This window comes from Artibeus jamaicensis, unplaced genomic scaffold (genome assembly GCF_021234435.1).
Source record: "Artibeus jamaicensis isolate MK-2021 breed Jamaican fruit bat unplaced genomic scaffold, CSHL_Jam_final contig_548, whole genome shotgun sequence".
In the NCBI taxonomy this organism is placed as follows: Eukaryota; Metazoa; Chordata; class Mammalia; order Chiroptera; family Phyllostomidae; genus Artibeus; species Artibeus jamaicensis.
Genome location: NW_026521883.1, coordinates 6702875 through 6722335, shown reverse-complemented (window position 1 = coordinate 6722335; position 19461 = coordinate 6702875). Strand labels below are relative to the sequence as shown.

At 38.8% G+C, this 19461-nt stretch overlaps 1 protein-coding gene and 1 pseudogene across 5 annotated transcripts in view; one reads left to right on the top strand and one right to left on the bottom strand.

Annotated features, from left to right (window-relative positions):
* MAP2K5 (mitogen-activated protein kinase kinase 5) overlaps positions 1–19461 on the top strand; it is a 256131-nt gene that overhangs the window by 74079 nt on the left and 162591 nt on the right. For all 5 annotated transcript variants that reach the window (XM_053670162.1, XM_037155695.2, XM_037155694.2 and 2 more), the window contains exon 9: positions 12505–12544. In XM_053670162.1, the coding sequence (XP_053526137.1) occupies positions 12505–12544 (40 nt within the window). The remainder of the gene's footprint in view (positions 1–12504; positions 12545–19461) is intronic.
* On the bottom strand, positions 16323–16860 carry LOC128628145 (40S ribosomal protein S9-like; annotated as a pseudogene).

Sequence of the window (19461 nt, the reverse complement as noted above, 5' to 3'; positions counted from 1 at the left end):
AAAATCAGTCACGTTTTCTTTTTTTAAATTTAATCTTTATTGTATTTTTCCATTACCATTTAATCCCCTTATACCTCCCTGTCCCCAGAAATCACCACAGTTGTCCTTGTCCATGAATCTTTTTTCCTTATTGCTCGATCCTTCCACCGTGTAACTACCCCCTACTAGCTGTCATCTGCTCTCCATCTATGAGTCTGTCTCTGTTTTGCTCATTAGTTCAGTTTGTTCATTAGATTCTACATATGAGTGAAATCATATGGTATTTGTCTTTCTCTGACTGGATTATTTCACTTAGCATAATGTTCTCTAGGTCCATCCATACTGTTGCAAAGAGTAAAATTGTCTTTTTTATGGCCAAGTAGAATTCCACTGTGTAAATGTCCCATAGTTGTTTTATCCACTCATCTACAGATGGACACTTTGGCTGCTTCCATAGCTTAATGATTGTAATTAGTGCTGCAGTACGCATAGGGGTGCTTCTGGTTCTTCTGAATTAGTGTTTTGGGTTCCTTCAGATGTATACCCAGAAGTGGGAGTTCTGGGTCAAAAGGCAGATCCATGTTTAATTTTTTGGGCTATCTCCATACTGCTTTGCACAGTGGTGGCACCAGTCCACATTCCCACCAACACTGCAGAAGGGTTCCCCTTTCTCCACATCCTCGCCAGCACTTGCTGTTTGTTGACATTGATGATAGCTATTCTGACAGGGGTGAGATGGTATCTCATTGTGATTTTAATTTGCATCTCTCTAATGATCAGTGACATTGAGCATCTTTTCATATGTGTATTGGCCATCTATATGTCCTTTTTGGAAAAGTGTCTATTCAGGTCATTTGCCCATTTTTTAATGGGGTTTTTTTGGTGTTGAGTTTTGTAAGTACTTTCTAAATTTTGGATATTAACACTTTATCATATGTATCAGCAGATATTTTCTCCCATTCTGTGTGTTGTCTTTTTCTTTTGTTGATGTTTTCCTTTGCTGTGCAAAAAGTTTTCAGTCGCATTTGTTTACCTTTTTCTTTTCTTTCCCTTCCTGGGAAGATAATAGCCAACAAAACATCTCTACAAGCAGTAGAAATCTGAGAATTTGCTCTCTGTGTTTTCTTCTGTGATTTTCATGGTTTGGGGTCTAACATTTAAGTCTTTGAACTATTTTTAATTTTTTCTTGTGTGCGATGTAAGAAGGTGGTCTAGTTTCCTTTTTCTGTACTTACCTGTCCAATTTTCCCAACACCATGTATTGAATAAACTATCTTCACCTCATTCTGTGTGTCTGCCTCCTCTGTCAAATATTGACTATAAAAGTATGGGTTTGTTTCTGGGCTCTCTGTTCTGTTCCATTGATCTATATGTCTGTTTTTATGCCAGTACCAGGCTGTTTTGATTACTATGGCTTTGTAGTACAGTTTGATATTGGGGTAGTGTGATTCCTCCAACTTTGTTCTTCTTTCTCAGGATCTCTGTTGCTGTGCAGGACCTTTTGTGGTTCTACATAAATTTTTGAAATTGTTCTAGCTCTGTGAAATACATCGTTGGAATCTTGATAGGAATTACACTGACTCTATAGATTGCTTTGGGTAGTATGGACATTTTAATGTTGTTAATTCTTCCTATTCATGAACACAGTATGTGCTTCCATTTGTATCTTCTTCCATTTCTCTGTGTCTTATAATTTTCCATGTACAGGTCTTTTACATCCTTGGTTAGGTTTATTTCTAAATATTTTATTCTTTTTGAAGCAATTATGAATGCTATTGTTTTCTTGATTTCCCTTCCTGTTAGTTCATTATTGGCATATAAAAAACCAACTGATTTCTGGATATTAATTTGTATTCTATTTTGCTGCATTCATTTATCAGTTCTAGTAGTTTCTTGGTGGAATCAATGGGGTTCTCTATGTACAATATCATGTCATCTGCAAATAAAGACAACCTTCTTTCCAACTTGAATGACTTTTATTTCTTCTTGTCTGATTGCTGTGGCTAGGACTTCTAGTACTATGTTAAATAAGAAAGATGAAGTGGACATCCCTGTCTTGTTCCCAGCCTTAAGGGGGAATGCCTGTAGTTTTTGCCCATTGAGTATGATGCTGACAATGGGTTTGTCATATATGGCCTTGAGTATGTTTAGGTATGTTCCCTCTGTTCTCATTTTGCTGAGAGTTTTTTATCACAATGGGTGCTGGATTTTATCAAAAGCTTTTTCTGCAGTTATTGATGTGATCGTGTAGTTTTTATCCTTCATTTTATTTATGTGGTGAATTACACTTATCGATTTGCAAATGTTGTGCCAACCTTGCTTTCCCGGAATAAATCCCAGTTGATCATGGCGTATGATCTTTATGACGCATTGCTGTATTCGGTTTGCTAATATTTTGTTGAGGATTTTAGCATCTATGCTCATGAAAGATATTGGCTTATAATTTTGTTTCTTTGTAGTGTCTTTATCTGGTTTTGGAAATAGGGTAATGCTGGCCTTGTAAAATGAGTTTGGGAGTCTTCCCTACTCTTGATTTTTATGAAATAGCTTGAGAAGGAAAGGTGTTAGTTCTTGGCGTGTTTGGTAAAATTCAGCTGTGTAGCCATCTGGTCCAGGGCATTTGTTTATTGGTAGTTTTTTGATTACTGCTTCAATTTCATTAGATGTAATCTGTCTATTCAGACTCTCTGATTATTCCTCATTTACTTTTGGACTGTATGTTTCTAGGAATTTACTCATTTCACCTAGGTTGTCCAGTTTGTTGGTATATTTGCTCATAATATTTTCTTACAATCCTTTGTATGTCTTTGGTGTCAGTTGTTATTTTTCTCTTTCACTTCTGATTTTATTTATTTGGTTCTTTTCTATTTTTTTCTTGCTAAATCTGGTTAAAAGTTTCTCAATCTTGTTTATCTTTTCAAAGAATCAGCTCTTATATTCATTGATTTTAGGTATCATTTTTTAAGACTCTATTTCATATATTTCTGCTTTGATCTTTATTTCTTTCCTTCTGTTCATGTTGGTCTTTGTTGTTCTTTTTTCATTTCCTTTAACTGTGAAGTTAGATTGTTTATTTGAGCTTTTTCCTTGGGTTTTTTGTTGTTGTTGTTGTTTTGATAGGCCTGTAATGCTATGAATTTCCCTCGCAGGATTACTTTCCCAGTGTCCCACAGATTTTTGAATTGTTGTATCCTCATTTTCATTTGTTTCAAGGTATCTTTTGATTTCTTCCTTGATCTCATTGTTGACCCATTCATTGTTTAATAACATGTTATTTAGCTTCCATGTCTTTGTGTGTTTTTCATTGTTCTTCTTGTTATTGACTTCTAATTTCAGAGCATCGTTGTCAGAGAAGATGCTTGATATGATTTCAATCTTATATTTATTGGGACTTGTTTTGTGTCCCGACATGTGGTTTATCCTAAAAAACATCCATTTGCACTTGAAAAGTATGTATATTCTGCTGCTTTCAGGTGAAATGTTCTGAAAATATCGATGAAATTCATTTGATCTAGTGTGTCATTGAAGGCTCTGAAAATATCGATGAAATCCATTTGATCTAGTGTGTCATTGAAGGCCGGTGTCTCCTTCATGATCTTCTGCCTGGAAGATCTATCGGTCGAAGTCAATGGGGTGTTAAAATCCTCAACTATGACTATATTTCTGTTGATCTCTTCTCTTATATCCATCAGGATTTGCTTTACATATCTAGGTGCTCCTGTGTTGGATGCATAAATGTTTACTAGGGTATATCCTCTTGTTGGATTGTTCCCTTTATCATTATGGAGTGTCCGTCATTGTCTCTTAGTATAGCATTTGTTTTAAAGTCTATTTTGTCAGTTATAAGTACTGCTACCCCAGCTTTTTTATTCTATTCCATTTGCATGAAATATCTTTTTCCAACCCTTTACTTTTAGTCTGTGCATATATTTCCATCTGATTGGGTCTCTTGGAGGCATCATATATATGCAAAAGAAATTTTGTGTTGTTGGCCCTTTAAGAGGCTCTCTGTATCTCCAGCCATTTCTCCCTAACAGACAGAAACACTGCTGCTTTTCACAGGGGGATGTTATCCGGGTTCCTTCTCAGCTCTGGTGCTGTAGGCTATTAGCTCAGCTTGGAGTTTAACCCCCACACTTCTCAGGAGGAACCCCCACCCCGGCCATTGAAATATCCCTGCAGCACTTCAGCTGCTGTCTGGGAACCCAGCCAGCCCTCTTGCATCTTCTCTGCACTGCGTACCAGTCACGTTGTGGTGAACTTGTTTCTTCATCTGTCCTTGGTTATAAGCTTCTCATTCATTTGGTTATTCTGGATTCTTTCTCTACAATTTAGTTGCAATTCCAGATCAGTCCTGGGGGGTTGTTAGTGTAGCTTCCACTCACTCCTCCGCTATCTTGGATCTCCCACATGTTTCTTGAATACCTGCTCTCTGCAAGGTAGTGCACTCAGCAGTATGGGAACTATAATACAGCACCAGTCAACATTCAGAGCCTGAGGGACACTGTTCTCAGGGTTCTGTCACTAGCTTCCTGTCTGCACCTTCTCATATCCTTTACTGGTTCCTTCTCATCTTCCTGAGTTCTGAATTTGGAGTCCCTCAAGTCCAGTCCTCAGACCTTTTCTCTATTTAATGTAAGTCCCAAGAGAGCTTTTCTAGTCCTGTGGCTTTACATAGCATCTTCTGTTGATGATGCCCTGTCCTCACTCCTGGACTTTAGGCTTATATCTATCTACTTACCAGTTATATATCTTTTAGGCATTTCAGAATTCAGGTAAAACTGAACTCTGGATTTCCTCTGAAACCTGCTCCCTTTACTGTTCTTCTACTCTCAGTAAATGGAAACTCTGTTCTTCAAGTTGCTCACTGCAAAAACTTTACAGTCACTGTTAATCCTCCATTTTCTCTCACACCACCAGATTTATTCTCAAATGTAGCTGGCTCTTCCTCACAATTATTTTAAGAGGCCAACCACCTCTCACCACTCTTTTCCTGCCACCCTACTCCCAACCTGTAGCATCTCTTGCTAGGATTATTACAGTAGCCTCACAATTAGTCTGCCAGTTTCTATCCTTGCTTTCCTACAGTGTGTTGTCTACCCACCAGCCAAAATGATCTTTCTAAAATATGTGTGAGCTTTCCTTCATCTCACCATGGCTCTCATGTCACTGAGAATAATAGTCAAAGTCTTTACATTGGCCTAAATGGCACTACACAGTCTGGCCTCTCATTTCCTTTCTTAACCTCATCTCTTACAACTAGCCCCCTTGCTTATTCCACTTCCATACACATCAAACACACACTTCCACATCAGGGCCTCTGAACACACTATCTCCTCTCTCTAGGGTCCTCTTCCTCCAGATATGTAAATGTTGTGTCCCTTTACTGTTCATGTGTCACCTGCTGAGAGAGGCATCCCTGGACCTCCCACCCTAATATAAAAAAGCATACCTCTAATCTTGGTCACTCTCTATATCCTTAGCTTTAATTTTCATTGCATTTCCACTCCCTGACATATATCATAGTCAGAAAAAGTGACCTCTATGTTACGTACTTTATTGACCTGCTTTGTGCCCTAGTTTTTTAAAAAATAAATTTTATATACCTGGAAATAATGGATATTCTCAGTTTGATTGACAGAGGGGTTCATATAGGATCATTGACTAGCTTGTTTTGTGATGTTAAGATCTTGTATACCTTATTAATTTTGATCTGATTGATCTGTTCATTACTGAGAAACATTCTCCCACTTTGTCTATGGGTTTGTCAAGTTTTCCTGTAATTCTCTCTGTAATATGTAGGTCGCTTTTTCTGACTATAATACAATTAGTTTAGAAATCAATAAGTTAAACCCCTTATACAATTGGAAATTAAAATTCACACATAAATAACTTACAAGTCATAAAATACATTATAATAGAAATAAAATATTTATAATTGAAGAATAAAAAAATACTGTAAGGGATAGTTTTTTGTACATACATTAGAAAAGAAAAACAAGATTAATAGGCTCAGCAGCCACCTGAAGAAAATTTTTAAAGGAGGGGGGAGGGTTAAACCTGAAGGAAATGGGAGGAAGGAAATACTACAGAAAAAAATATTAATGAAATTAAAATTCAAGAACCCCAAAAGCTGGTTTCTAGGAAAAACTGATCAAGTATAAGAGAAAAGACACACACACACACACACACACACACACACACAAATTAGTATTTAAAGGCAAAGGGGAAGAAAGGAGGAATAGGAGAAAGATGGTCAGAAAGCACAAACTTTCAGTTATGAGATGAGTAAGTACAGGGGATGTAGGGACAGCATGGTGAGCACAGTTAACACTGCACAGCTGTGTGGCATAGAAAAGGTGGTAAGAGAGTAAATCCTAAGATTTCTCATCACAATGCAAATACTTTTTCTTGCATTGCTGTCTCTTTTTATTGTAGCTGTATGAGATGATGATGCTAACTAAACTGATAATGGTAATTATTTTATAATGTATATAATTCAAACCACTATGCTGTACACCTTAAACTTACACAGTAATGCATGTCAATTGTATCTCAATAAAACTGGTTGGGGGGACATATTTCTAGACAGCAGAGATTTTAAAAATAAGAGGATACTATGAGTAAGTTTGTAACAACAAATTTGAAAACAGAAAATGGCCAGTTTTCTAGAAAATTTTAAAACTGTCTTAAGAAAATAAACCTGTAGCAATTAAGGACATTTATTAATTCAATCAACAAATATTTATAAAATGTGTCCAGCACAGTTTCAGACACTGGAGATATAGCAGTGAACAAAAGAAAAAAAATGAAAGTCCCTGTTTCCATGGAGCCTGCTTTCTAGTGGTGGGAGACAAGTAATGAATTAGATGTTGATGAGCTCTATAAAGACTGAAGAACGAGAGAATGAGCTGTTTCATATAGCACAGTCAAGGAGCTAACACTAGACTTGAAGGAAGGGGTGGAGCAAGCCAGGCGGTTCAGGCCTGCGGAGAGTGCTGTGTCTCAGGGAGACCAGCAGGAGGAAGGACTGGTGAGCTGACCGAGGTCTAGAGCCTGGCGTCCTTGTAAGGACTTTTGATTCAGAAATATACCCAAATGGGTACGTTGATAATAATTCCTTTTTCTTAGATAAGTCCCTTTAATATTTCATATAATAAGGGCTTGGTGATGATGAACTCCTTGAATTTGATCTTATCTGAGAAGCACTTTATCTGTCCTTCCATTCTAAATGAAAGAAATGAAGATCTCAAGGAGGGTTAGCAACAGGGGAGTGGGAGGAGGAGAAGGGGGAGAAGGTACAGAAAATAAGTAGCATAGACAGTAGATAGAAAATAGATGGGGGGGGGCAAGAATAGTATGGGAAATATAGAATCTAAAGAACTTGAGACACATGGTCATAAACTAAAGGGGGAGTAATGGTGGGGACAGGGGGTAAGGTGGAGGGGAATGAAGGGGGGAATAGAACAACTGTAATGGCATAATCAATTAAAAATAATTTTAAAAATTAAAATTAAATAAAAATTAAAAAAATAATTCCTGCTCATGTTACATTATCAGTTATATCTCAGTAAAGCTGAGGGGAAAATAAATCCTGTTCATAAGATTATGGAATTAATTAAATGTGTGTAGAATTTCTTTGTAAAATACCATCCAAGTGGCATGTTTCTGTTTCATCCAGAAGTAATAATCTTTCATTGAATGTTTATTAAATAGAGAGTACCTACCATGGGCCAGGACTTGTACGAAGTATAAAAAATATATATAATCAGATGTGGTAGTTCTGCCAAGTATGGGAGACAGACTCGATGAGCAGTATTTGCATTGTACTCTAGGAGTTACAACAGAGCTACTAAAATCTGAAGACTAGGAGAGGCCTCAAAATTTTACAGTTTATGAGTTAACAACTCTGTGGGTCCACTTATATGTAGATTCTTTCCCCAGCAAATACCTGTGCCATATTTAATCCACCTTTGGGAGTCCAGAGGTGTGGAGGACTGACTGGATGCATTGTTCTGTACCATTTCATGGGCGGGGCTTGAGCATCCATGGATTTGGGTATCCGTGGAGGCCCTGGGAGCAGTCTCCCTCCGACACTGAGGGTGTTTGAGTTTGGGGGAGTCAGAAGTTATGCTTGGGTTTTCGACCGTGTGGTGTGCAGGCACCCCCACTACATGCTGTTCGAGAGTCAACTGAATATTAAAGGAAGGTATATGGATTCTTTTTAGGGTAACTTAGGTTTCTTCTATTCATTTAACCCAAGAGGAATGAAAAACGTAAGGGGCGCATTTAGCCATGGCGACTGCAGGTGGATTTCTGCTGAGACGGCCCCTCAGCAGATGTGGCCCTGACCACATCTGTTCGCAGCGTCAGTAAGTTACAGCAGCAGGCACGAGAGGAGCACGGCGAGAAGTCTAGAACTGTAATCATCATGGCGTAACCATTGCATGTCAGGTGGCTGTGTTAATTCTTTGTCCTCAAAGTTGGTTCAGCATAAGTAATTCTACTGGTTTTTCTTAATAAATGATATGTTACAGCCAGTCTTCATTGTTAAAGCTAACTTGCTGTTAGTCTGTTTCAGTAGTTTCTACTCTCAGAACACCTAGCTACCCTAAACACTTCCAGTTTCTCAAAATATAATGCATGCCAGCCCTGTCTGCAACGCTTTACCTATGTTACCTCACTGAATCCTCACAACTCTGTAACGTGGGAACCGATTTCCCCATTCCAGACTTGAGACAACTGAGACAGAGTGAGGTTTACTAATAGTCCAGGTTTATATTGTTAAGAAGTGGCAGAGCTGGGATCAGAACCCAGGCAGTGACTTCAGAGCCTCCACCCTTCGCTCTGCCTGCCCAGGTAAAGTCGGCAGTGACTGCAGGACACTTCTTGTCTGGAGAGGGTCAGGTATGGTGGTCCTTCGCCTGATTGAAGTAGGCCACACCTCTGTGAGTTTTGAATTATGAGTTCCCCTGTTTAGAACACAGTGAGGAGAACTTAAACGTTACTATATGATTCCTTTACATATGAAAATATGTATATTCTGCCACAGTCCCAGTCTTGGCTTTGCCATGGACTAGTGTGTGAGTTTAGACAAGTTTTTTTAACCTGAGTTTTGGGTGTTTCCAGTGTAAAAGGAAAGGATTAGACCCAACAAGTCTCCATATTTCCTACTAGCTCAGTAACTTTTCTAATTCTGTACTCTGCTAGAATTAACAGTTGACATCACCATTTTTGTCAGTTATCTGGAACCAGTTGTTCCAAATGAAAAAAGAAAGAAAGTATGGATAATAAATGTTCTTCTCTTTTGCTGGGCTCTTTATTATTTGAAATGCTAAAAAAAAAATTATACCAAGCAAGGTACCAGCTTTTGCCATCTTAAAGTGTGTGTGTTGCCTGCTTAGTTCTAAGGGCCAGGAATATTCCCTGAAGGTCTGTGCTGGTCCCAAGCACAATGGAGCACTCAAGACCAAGCACCGAAAATATCTCATGCAATGCTTTCTCCACACACTGATTGGGACAGGTAATTACTGTGGCAACAGCAAACTAATTCAAAGTGTTAGCTGTTAATTAAAAGAATGCAAAGGTGTATAGTTGTCTTTTGGTGTAACCAGAGCCTCCATTCAAACTTCATTAATCACTTTACAGTTAATGTGTTGCAGAAGGTCAAGACTATTGAGATGCAGTATCCGTCGAAAATTAACAAATTCCTTTTCTCCAGACAGAATGCCATTTGCAAAGTTAAGAGGCACACTCCACTCATACCTGGTATTGCCTTTGTCATCCACTTCTCCTTGATGATTAAATGTTAAATCGGTACTGTCATTGCACTGTAAACCAAACCACACAGCATCTTTGTTGCTCGAAATCGAACCCAAAATTCCATGGATGAATTAGCGTGCATCATAATTAAATCATCAAGCCTCCCCTTGTATTTCACTTGGAAATAAGAGACCTTTCTTTTGGAAAAGAGATCAGCTTTCTTGACAAGCTAATTAAGTTACCAAACTGTTGAGTATGGGGTATAAATATTAGACTGTCTGCTGGTCATTCACTTATCGCTGCTGTTGGTCTCAAAAGTCCAGGTTGTTGTCCAAAGTAGCAGTACTGTTCTTTTATAAGTTTTGAGTCCTTGTGTCTGCATTCAGCTGTTGGTCTTCACATTTGCGTCTGTGGTTAGTGATTCTAATACAGAGTGTTTTTAACAGTTGAAATCGGAGGATTCTGTGGTATGCAAGAGGAAAAATAATATATCATTATTAAATTTTACATATTACCTATATTTACATGGAATAAAGTTGCTAAATTTCTTCAAATCACATTTCAAATTAGCTTAGTCCAACAACTTCTCTGCCAGGCACTGAGGAAAATACAGCATATGTCTTTATATATCACTTTATTAACCTGAATCCAGATACATAATGAATCAAATCATAATGTGGTTTCATGTTGTAAATCTGATGTTAACGTTAGATAGTGAAGTAAGTGGTAATGTATTCTAAACCCTTTATAATATAGGGGTTCTACTTATAAAACATCACTTCTTATAAAGTATAAAAAATTTTAAATAACTTAAGTTTTATAAACTTAATAGTATTTATATATACTAGGGAAGTTGATATTTAGAGAAAGTCTGTAGATTCTTTTACAGATTAAAGAACTCTGGTAAAGTGAACAGTTGCCAAATTTTATAATCTTGCTTTTCCTCTAAATGAGATATAATTTCTCTATAATTGATAAAATAAAGGTTAAGTTTACTTTCCAAAATTGGCTCAACCTTTGTCCACTCAAGAAGGAAAAGCAGAATGAATTTTTTATAACACTCATATATAGATACTTACATACATTTACATGTTTTTCCTAGTCTTACCTGAATTTGTAACGTTATTATATGTGAAAAGTTATAACTCCTTATAGGTTCTTAATAACAAAATTACCTCCATAAGTCTGTCACTTTAAAAATACTTGTCAGCAATTGCACAGTTCTGTGAATTTACTAAAAATCATTGAATTATACACTTAAAACAAGTGAACTTCATCATATATAATTATATCTCAGTAAAGCTATTTAAAAATTTTGTTAGAATAACCACACAAATACTTCTGCCAGAACAACAGAAAATGTTTTCATTTGGTAATAATGGAATGCATATATATATATATATATATATATATTTGTAATCACGTATGGTGATGGTTGTTAACTAGACATATTGGGGTGAGTCATTTGCAATATACATATATAAATATCAAATCATTGTTATATACCCGAAATTAAGATAATGTTACATGTCAAAAGTCCAAAAAATGATAGCTCCAAAAAATAATAAAATAAATGAGCAATTTTTACTACTAAGTTAAATTTACTGCTTAGTAGTAGAAATTGGAAACCTGGTAAAATTTTGTAACTTGGCATCTGAGGACGGGGAATTCCTGGCAAGCTGAATTGCATTCCTCCCCACGTTCCCTGCCCCTCACCACTTAACACCAGCCAGGGGAGAGGAAGAACAATCAGCTCTCGGTTAACGTGCAGAATCCTCCGTGGAGTGAGACTTGAATTCTTCCAAAATAATTTGTTTCTTCATACTCTCATGGACGTGCAGTAACAGTGCCTGTTTGTGTTGCGTGCTTCATTCAGAATTTTTTATATGAGGCAGATTATTTCTGGATAATGGTCAGAATGGGTGGTCTTTACAGTACATGTAGGAAAGGCCACACATCTCATTGAAACACAAAAGGTCTTGATGAAATAATGGTATTTACTTCTGCAAACCTTATTCTCTGTTTTATGAATGAATCTATTCATACTTCTTGACTTAAATTGTAGTTATTTCACTATATCTCATCACTTGAACTTTTCTCTCTTCTGAAGCTTTTTTAATATTAAGAGATGCCAGTTTTAGGAAAGGATGAACCACATATTTGAATCTTACAAACCTGTGATTTCTTATATGAATTTATATCTTAAGTTATAGCTAACTTCATATTATTTTGATGAAATGTGGGAATATAGTTGATGTGTATGTATAATTGAAATAAACAAAAGGAAAGCCTCCCATTTTGTATGGCTTTGTCTAGTGCTTAGCATAGGGCTAGAGAAGACCTCTGCACACACTCACACACTGACACGCTCCCCCACTCCCACGCTCTCAGTGGCACAGACAGTGTGTTGTAAAGGAAATAGAGCCAGAAGACCTGGATTTGAAGTATAGTTCTGCCACTTACTGACTTTGTGCCATTAGGCAAACTACTTAACTTTTCTATGCTTCAAAGTTCTCATCCATAAAAGGAGAATGATAATGCCACTATTACCTTAGAGGGTTATTTTAAGGTAATGTGTAATGAATCACTTTATAAACCATTAAGTTCAATAGAAATGTAAATTACTGATGTTATTAGTATTCTTTGGCAGTGTCACATATCCCACTGCTACAGATGTGTTCAGATTTACACTTATGTTCTTAACCATCGTCTAGGTTGTTTAGTGATCTCAAGTAATTTTGTTATTGTTCTTTCTTCCCATAGAGCATATCATGTCCCAAGTGGGAAAATACTAGCTGTAAAGGTAAGTGGTGTGTAAATTCCATGAAATTCATGACATTCTTGATGCTTCTACACCCCCTCCCACTTCTCTACATTTAGCTTGAGTCACAGGCAGTCATGAAAAGGAAATGAAAGTTTCAGGTTTGGTGGAAGCTGTGGCACTGCTGTAACATTCAAGCTCCTGAAGATGTTTTAAGTAGCAACTTAGTGTGGCGAGTCTTCTCATCACTGTTGCCTCCACTTCTTACTCGGTTTCCTGCTAAGTGGCATCACTGTCTTCCTCGTCTTGCAGCTCAGAACCTTAGTAGTTATTCACTCCTTTTTTTCCTTATATCTCTGACATCTTGTAAATTACCATAACCTGTAGGAAATTTTCCCTGAAATGCGTCCATTTGTCACTTTCTTTCTGTTCTCGTCCTCATTGCCTGGGCCCTGTATCAGGCTCATCTACCCCATACCTGGACTTTTTATAACAGTTTCATCATTGTACTTTGATCTTTTTCTTCTCCTGTGCCTCTTTACTCTGCCACCAGAGTTGAGAAATTGAATCACAGGTCTGACCACGTCACCATCTTGGCACCCACCCCCATCCCTCATCAAGTACATTGTAAAACCTAAGATGTCTGACCCTTTACCGGATTCCGAAATAGCCCAGCACCGCACCCACCAGCTGTCGAGCTGTACACAGCTCATGGATGTTCTGGGCAGTTACCTAAGATGCTCCTCACCTGCTACCTCGTTTATGCCTCATCCCCGCCAGGCTCCAGCATCCCGGTCCTGCCCTGCCACTCGCGGCTTAATATCTCTGGCATTGGCTGTTGGAGCTTCATCTTCCCCTCATTTTATCCGAGATTTTCCCAATGGGCTCTCTTGAACTGTACCTCTGACTGAACCCTGGGCTTCCTCAGGTTCCACAGAACCCCACTTCTGACCCTCTAACCCTGGGTTCTTAGCTAATGGACTGGTTAAGCCTGCTTTGTGCCTCACCCCCGGAACGGGTCAGGTCCTCTTCAGATCAGCCCCTTCCTACTTTACAGCCACACCCTCTGCATTACCTGTCTGTGACCTTTTGTCACGCCCTGTATCTCTAGTCTCTAGACGCTTAATAATGAAAGCTGTTATTTTTTGTGTGACTACTGTATGCCAGTTACTATGCTAGATGTCATATAACTATTATCTTTAATCCTTAAAAGCTGCAAAGTAAGCCTGTGCATTTTAGATTTGAGAGAACTGACACTCAGAAAGCTGAATTGTTCAAGATAACACAGTTGAAACAGCCAGGGCCAGGATTTAAAACAAAATCCATTTGACTCCAAAGTGTATGTCCTCTGCCTCACCAGGAAGCCTTTATACAAGTATTACCATTGCTCCTCTTTCTGATTTCCGTCTATCCTTTCACGGTTCATCTCCTCCATGATGCTTTCTTAGCTATTCCCAGTGAGAGTTCAGTCTCTTTCCCTTACACTTATGTAGTATATATTTCTGCATCTTTTATCTAGAAACTAGGAATCTGAACAATTAAATTGCAGTTGATTATACCTTTGATAAGGTTAAACCAAAGCAAAGACTCAGTGTAATTGAGTTCTTTTTCCATAGTACACCTGATACAACACCTGTAATGTGTTATGTGACAATATAAAGTCCAGTTTTAATAACTCAAGTAGCTTTAGGTGAGGAGATACAACAGCGCTCTCTCTTGGGATATTTTCTTTGGTATTCCAACCAAGTAGGCTCACAGAATTCTAGAACTGAAAGAGATCTCAGAGATCATCTGTGGAAGCCCCACATTTCACAGAGGAGGAACCCGAGGTTCAGAGAGTGCCCAGGGTAGGTATGGTGGAGCCCGTCTCCGTCACAGCCTTCCCGAGCTCACTGAGTGCAGCTCTGATGCACCACCCGGGCACCCGGTTCTTTTCCGTACCTACTGAGCCTGTCTCCACTCCGAGGACACCTCCAGCACTCGGGCAGTGTTTTCCTTCCAGTCGAGCTGGTTGTCCTTTAATGTCAGAACTCTTAGATCGTTGCCATCGATATGTTTAAAGACAGTCAACTCTAGGTAGTAAACCCCAAGAGAGCAGAGCACTGCTTTAAATCAGCCACAAAAAGCTCATTTGACTTTTGCATGTACATTATAATTATTCATAATTTCATACATTTCGAATTACATGTAACCTAGGCTAACATTAAAATTCTTGTGCATGACTGTTTATATGGGTATGGCAAAGGTGTTACAGTTGTTTCTGGAAAGGATTAAAAGCAGTTGTAAAGAGGACACATTTTAAAAGAAGTGTTAAAGGAGAGATTTTCAATCAATAAAAACAGCAGTGGTTTACAAATACACAACTCATTAGACCCAACAAGGACCGTATTGTATTCACTGTGTATCTCTAAATTTTACAACGTGCTAGATGGTCAAACTGAGCTGAGTGAAGGAATGATTTAAGAGTAGATGCGACTATTCTGTTTACTCTTTCTTGCTTATACCTGAGCTTTTGGCAGTGAAGGCAAAAAACATGATGCGTATATAATAGTCATAATCTAGAAAAAATAAATGTGTCATTACTTCAAAACTGGCAGAGTTTTTCATTAGATTTTAGAAGTGGTTAGTTCCCAAATATGTGGGGATTTTCCAGGTAGCTTTGTTATTGATCTCTAATTTAAATCAGTTGTGGTCAGAGAATATACTTTGTATAACTGGAATTATTTTAACTTTATTGAGATTTTTATGGCCCAGAATATGAATTATTTTGGTGTTTCCTGTGGATATGAAAAGAATGTGTAGTCCGTTATAAAGTGTATTGTATAAATGTTAGATCAAGTTGTCTGATAGTGTTGTTTAAAATTATCTTCACTGAGTTTTATCAACGTGTCTATCAATTATTGAAAGGGGGGGGGTCAAAATCTCCAGCAGTAGTTGTGGATTTGTCTGTTTATTCCTTACAGTTTTATCATTGGTTTACTTAATATGTTTTGAAGGTCTGTTAGATACGTTTAGGATTGTTATGTCCTCTGGATGAATCAGTTCCTTTACTATTATGAAGTGACCTTTTTTATCCATAGTATTATTCTTGGCTGTAAAATCTACACTTTCTGATATTAGTATAGCTACTCCAGCTTTGACTGCTGTTAGCATGATATGCTTTTACTTTTAACCTGCTGAGTCTTTATATTTGACATGGATTTCTTGTAGGCGGCTATAGCTGGGCCTTGTATTTTAATCTAGTCTGATAATCTCCACTTTTATTTGGGGCAATTAGATTATTTGCATTTCACATGATTATTGATAAGATGAGATTTGAACCTATCATCCTTCCTCTTTGTTTTCTGTTTGTTCTGTCCTTTTTTTTTTAGCAGTTGCCTTAGAGTTACTTTAACTTACTGTGGTATACATTCAAGTACTATTGTACCACTTTATAACATGAGAACTTCACATAATATGCTTTACATAGTGGATGTTGTTTTTCTCATCCTGGCCTTCGTAATTAGATTTTACATACTCGTGTTATAAAACCCAAAACACATTGTTGCTGGTTTTGCTTTGTATTTTAAAGACATTGAAAAGGGAAGGAAATATTTATATTTACTCACATTTTCACCAGTTCCAGTGCTCTTCATTTCTTTGTATAGATCCAGATTTTCATCTGGTATAATTTCCTTTCTGTCTGAAGACCCTCCTTTTTTACCTTTCTTTTGTTTTTTTAAGTGTTGATCTGATTTATTACTTGACTGGAAAACTAGACACTCCACCAGTTCAGGGAGATGTGTAGGTTTGATCCTCCTTGTCATCACTGGCTCCAACCCTACCCTGGGCCTTCTTGGCATTGGCCACCTCCATATGGCAACAGGAGGGAGAAGTCGAAGTGCTTCAGGGAGTCCAGGCAGACAGTGAAGCACAGGATGTTTATTTACCACCTGCTCACAGACCTGGGTGTGGAGGTAGTGAGTCAGCACCTGGATGTGGTAGATGGACTTGGCTGACTAAGCCCAGCTTGAATACCAGGGTCTGTAGGTGCCTCTTGGAGAAATCCTTGATCTTCAGGCCCAGAATATTATTTGGCTTCACACTGGCCTCGTCCAGCTCCCCATGTGGACCAGGCACCCCAAGAGGGCACTGCCTTCAAACAGATGCTGTGGGGCTTTCTCACCCAGCGTCCCTGAGCAGCCCCTGGACAGCCTTGCAGACGTAGGCCAGGGTAATTTGACCTTCCAGACCTCCCGTTTGTTCCAAAGCCCATACTGGCCCATCAGCTTCAGCTCTTGTTTGAGGTGGCGTTTCCTGAAGAGTCTCTGCAGGGTCACATAGATTTTGCAGCAAACCCGTCTCTGGGCCCCCAGCATGTTGGCTGCCTTGTAACTGAGGAAGAGCTCTTTTACATTTCTTATAATGCACAAGTCTTCTGGCAGTAAATCCTTTCTGCTTTTTCATATCTGCAGAGTGTATACTTGACTTTCATTTTGGAAGACATTATTGCTAGAGAGAGAATTCTAGGTTGACTGCTCTTTCAGTATTTTAAGGGTACTATTTTATTGTCTTTTGGCTTGCATTCTTTCCATTGAAAAGCTTACTGTCATTTATAAGCTTTATTCCTTTCCCTGGCCAGGTGGCTAAGTTGGTTGGAACATCATCCTGTATACCAGAAAAGGTTACAGGTTAGATTCCTAGTCAGGGCACATACCCAGATGGCAGGTTTGACCCCCAGTCAGGGTCCGTACAGGAGGCAACTGATGGGTGTTTCTCTCTCTCTCTCTCTCTCTCTCTCTCAAATCAATTAACATATCTTTGAGTGAGGATTAAAAAGTAATAATAATATAATAAAATCTTTATCCCTCTGTACATCAGAACTGACCTCTCTGGCTCATTTTAGGATTGATTATGATGAGTTTTTATGTAATTTCCTTGATAATTTATGTACTTAGGGTTTGTTGAGATTGTTGGGTCTGTGTATTTTTAGCTTGCATTAAGTATGTACAAATTTTAGCCATTATTTCTTCACATTTTCCCCCGACTTTGGGATGGAAATTGCATATACAGGGTCCGGCAGAAGTAAGGCCTGCTTCAGTGCAGTTGGTAGGGTAATAACATGGGTGTAATCATTTGTAGTTTTTGTTTGAACATTTCACCTAAAATGTCATATGCTGTGCTTGAGTGTGATATTGTTGAGTTACAGAATTGTATGCTTATGATTTTGTAATAAAAAGGTGTTATTTGTGCCAGACCCTGTATATCAGGTTAATTGAAGTTGCTCACCACAAAAGGATGCTCTGTGGTTTGTTTTAGTCTTTTTTTCTCACTAATGTTTTATTTTTGGATAATATCTGTTGTCAGATATTTTCATCTGCATTGTTTAATCTGCTATTAGTCTTGTTCCATGTGTTTTTCCTTTCAGATATTGGACTTTTTATCCTTAGAAGCTTACATGGGCCTTTTTCACATCTTCCCAGTCTCTACTTGATGTGCTCAATTTTTCTTTCACTGTCGTGAATACATGAAATATAGTTATAACTGAATTAGTCATCTTGTCTATTGATTCTACCATAGATGTCATTTCAGAGTTGTTTTTCATATTTAGATATTTTCACTTATAAAACTAACATTTAAAATTTATAAAAACACACAAAGCCAGTGAAAGTAATTTAACATGTTACCATTATGTGCGTGGGGGCTAAAGCGGGTGGGCACACGGTTCACTGAAGTCTCCACTACAGAGCAGTGACGTGTGGTTGCACCACTGGGTGGGAGGCTTAGGGAGATGCTTCATTCCTGAACCTCTGAGAGTTCTTATGTGAGCCCACTGGAGACAGGAGGTGCCGAGGAGACAGGCAGCTGTCCTGGGGGACGTCGCTCTCCTCCACCCCATCTGAGGGCACTGTTCTTTGCAGTATCTCCCTGTTCTCTGGATGGATGGCTGGCTCGGATTCTTTCCTTCTCTGTCTTTGTTACCAGCTGGGCACTACCCTCCTCTTTTCCAGAGCCATTGCAGAACTCCTGTGCTGAGGGAGGGTCTGGAGGGTCTGAGTCTGAGCTGGAAAAGGAGTTAATACTGTCAGAATCTGTTGTTTTTACTTTCTTCAGGGGAGCTGCTCAAATTGATGAAGGAAGCAGTTTTGTTGACATGCTTCTTCCTAGGTCTTTTTTCTAGCTTTCCCATTATTCTTCTTTGTAAAGCTCTTAAATATCTACTCATCATCACTGCGGGGCATCCTGGAGTCAGAGAACACAGGCTGACCCATGGGCACCTCCTTCTCCTCAGTCACTTCGTTCACATTTTCAGGACTTCGGAGCAAGGTCCTCGTCCCAGCCGAGGACTTTCTGCCTCGCACCACTGCAGACAGACAGACCACCCAGGCTCAGTGCTGACTGATCCCTTTTTCTTCTCATTTGGGGTTGTATTTTCACGCGCGCGCGTGTGTGTGTGTGTTTAAATATCTTATAATGGTTTTTATCAGATGCCAGTCATATGGTGTAGGTACCAGATATTTCTGCATTTCTATAAACATTCTTGACCTTTATTCTCAGATGCTGTTTAGTGACTTTGAACAGTTTTATCCCTTCAGAGATTGCATTTCAGCTTGTTAGATGGGATCAGTCCAGTGGTTAGTTTAGAGCTAGTTTTCCTCACTCAGCTGAGGCGCTAGCCTTTTGAATACTCGCCTTGCGCCCTAACAATTACAAGGTTTTCCAGCATGGCTGGTGAGAGCACAAATTCTCTCTTAGTGTGAGGTCTGGAGATTATTCCCTCTGGTCTTTCTTTCCCTGTCCTCAGGTATTTTCCTGACACCCGTGTGCTGATCATTACTCAGCTGGATACTCCGGGCCCCGCTCCGGATCTCTGGGAACTCTGTCCCCTTGGTGCTCCGTCAGGGACCTCTCGCTGCCTTGGCCTCCTCAGACTCCCAGCTCTGTCTTCCCAACTCAGGGATGTGGCTGAGCTCTGCCTG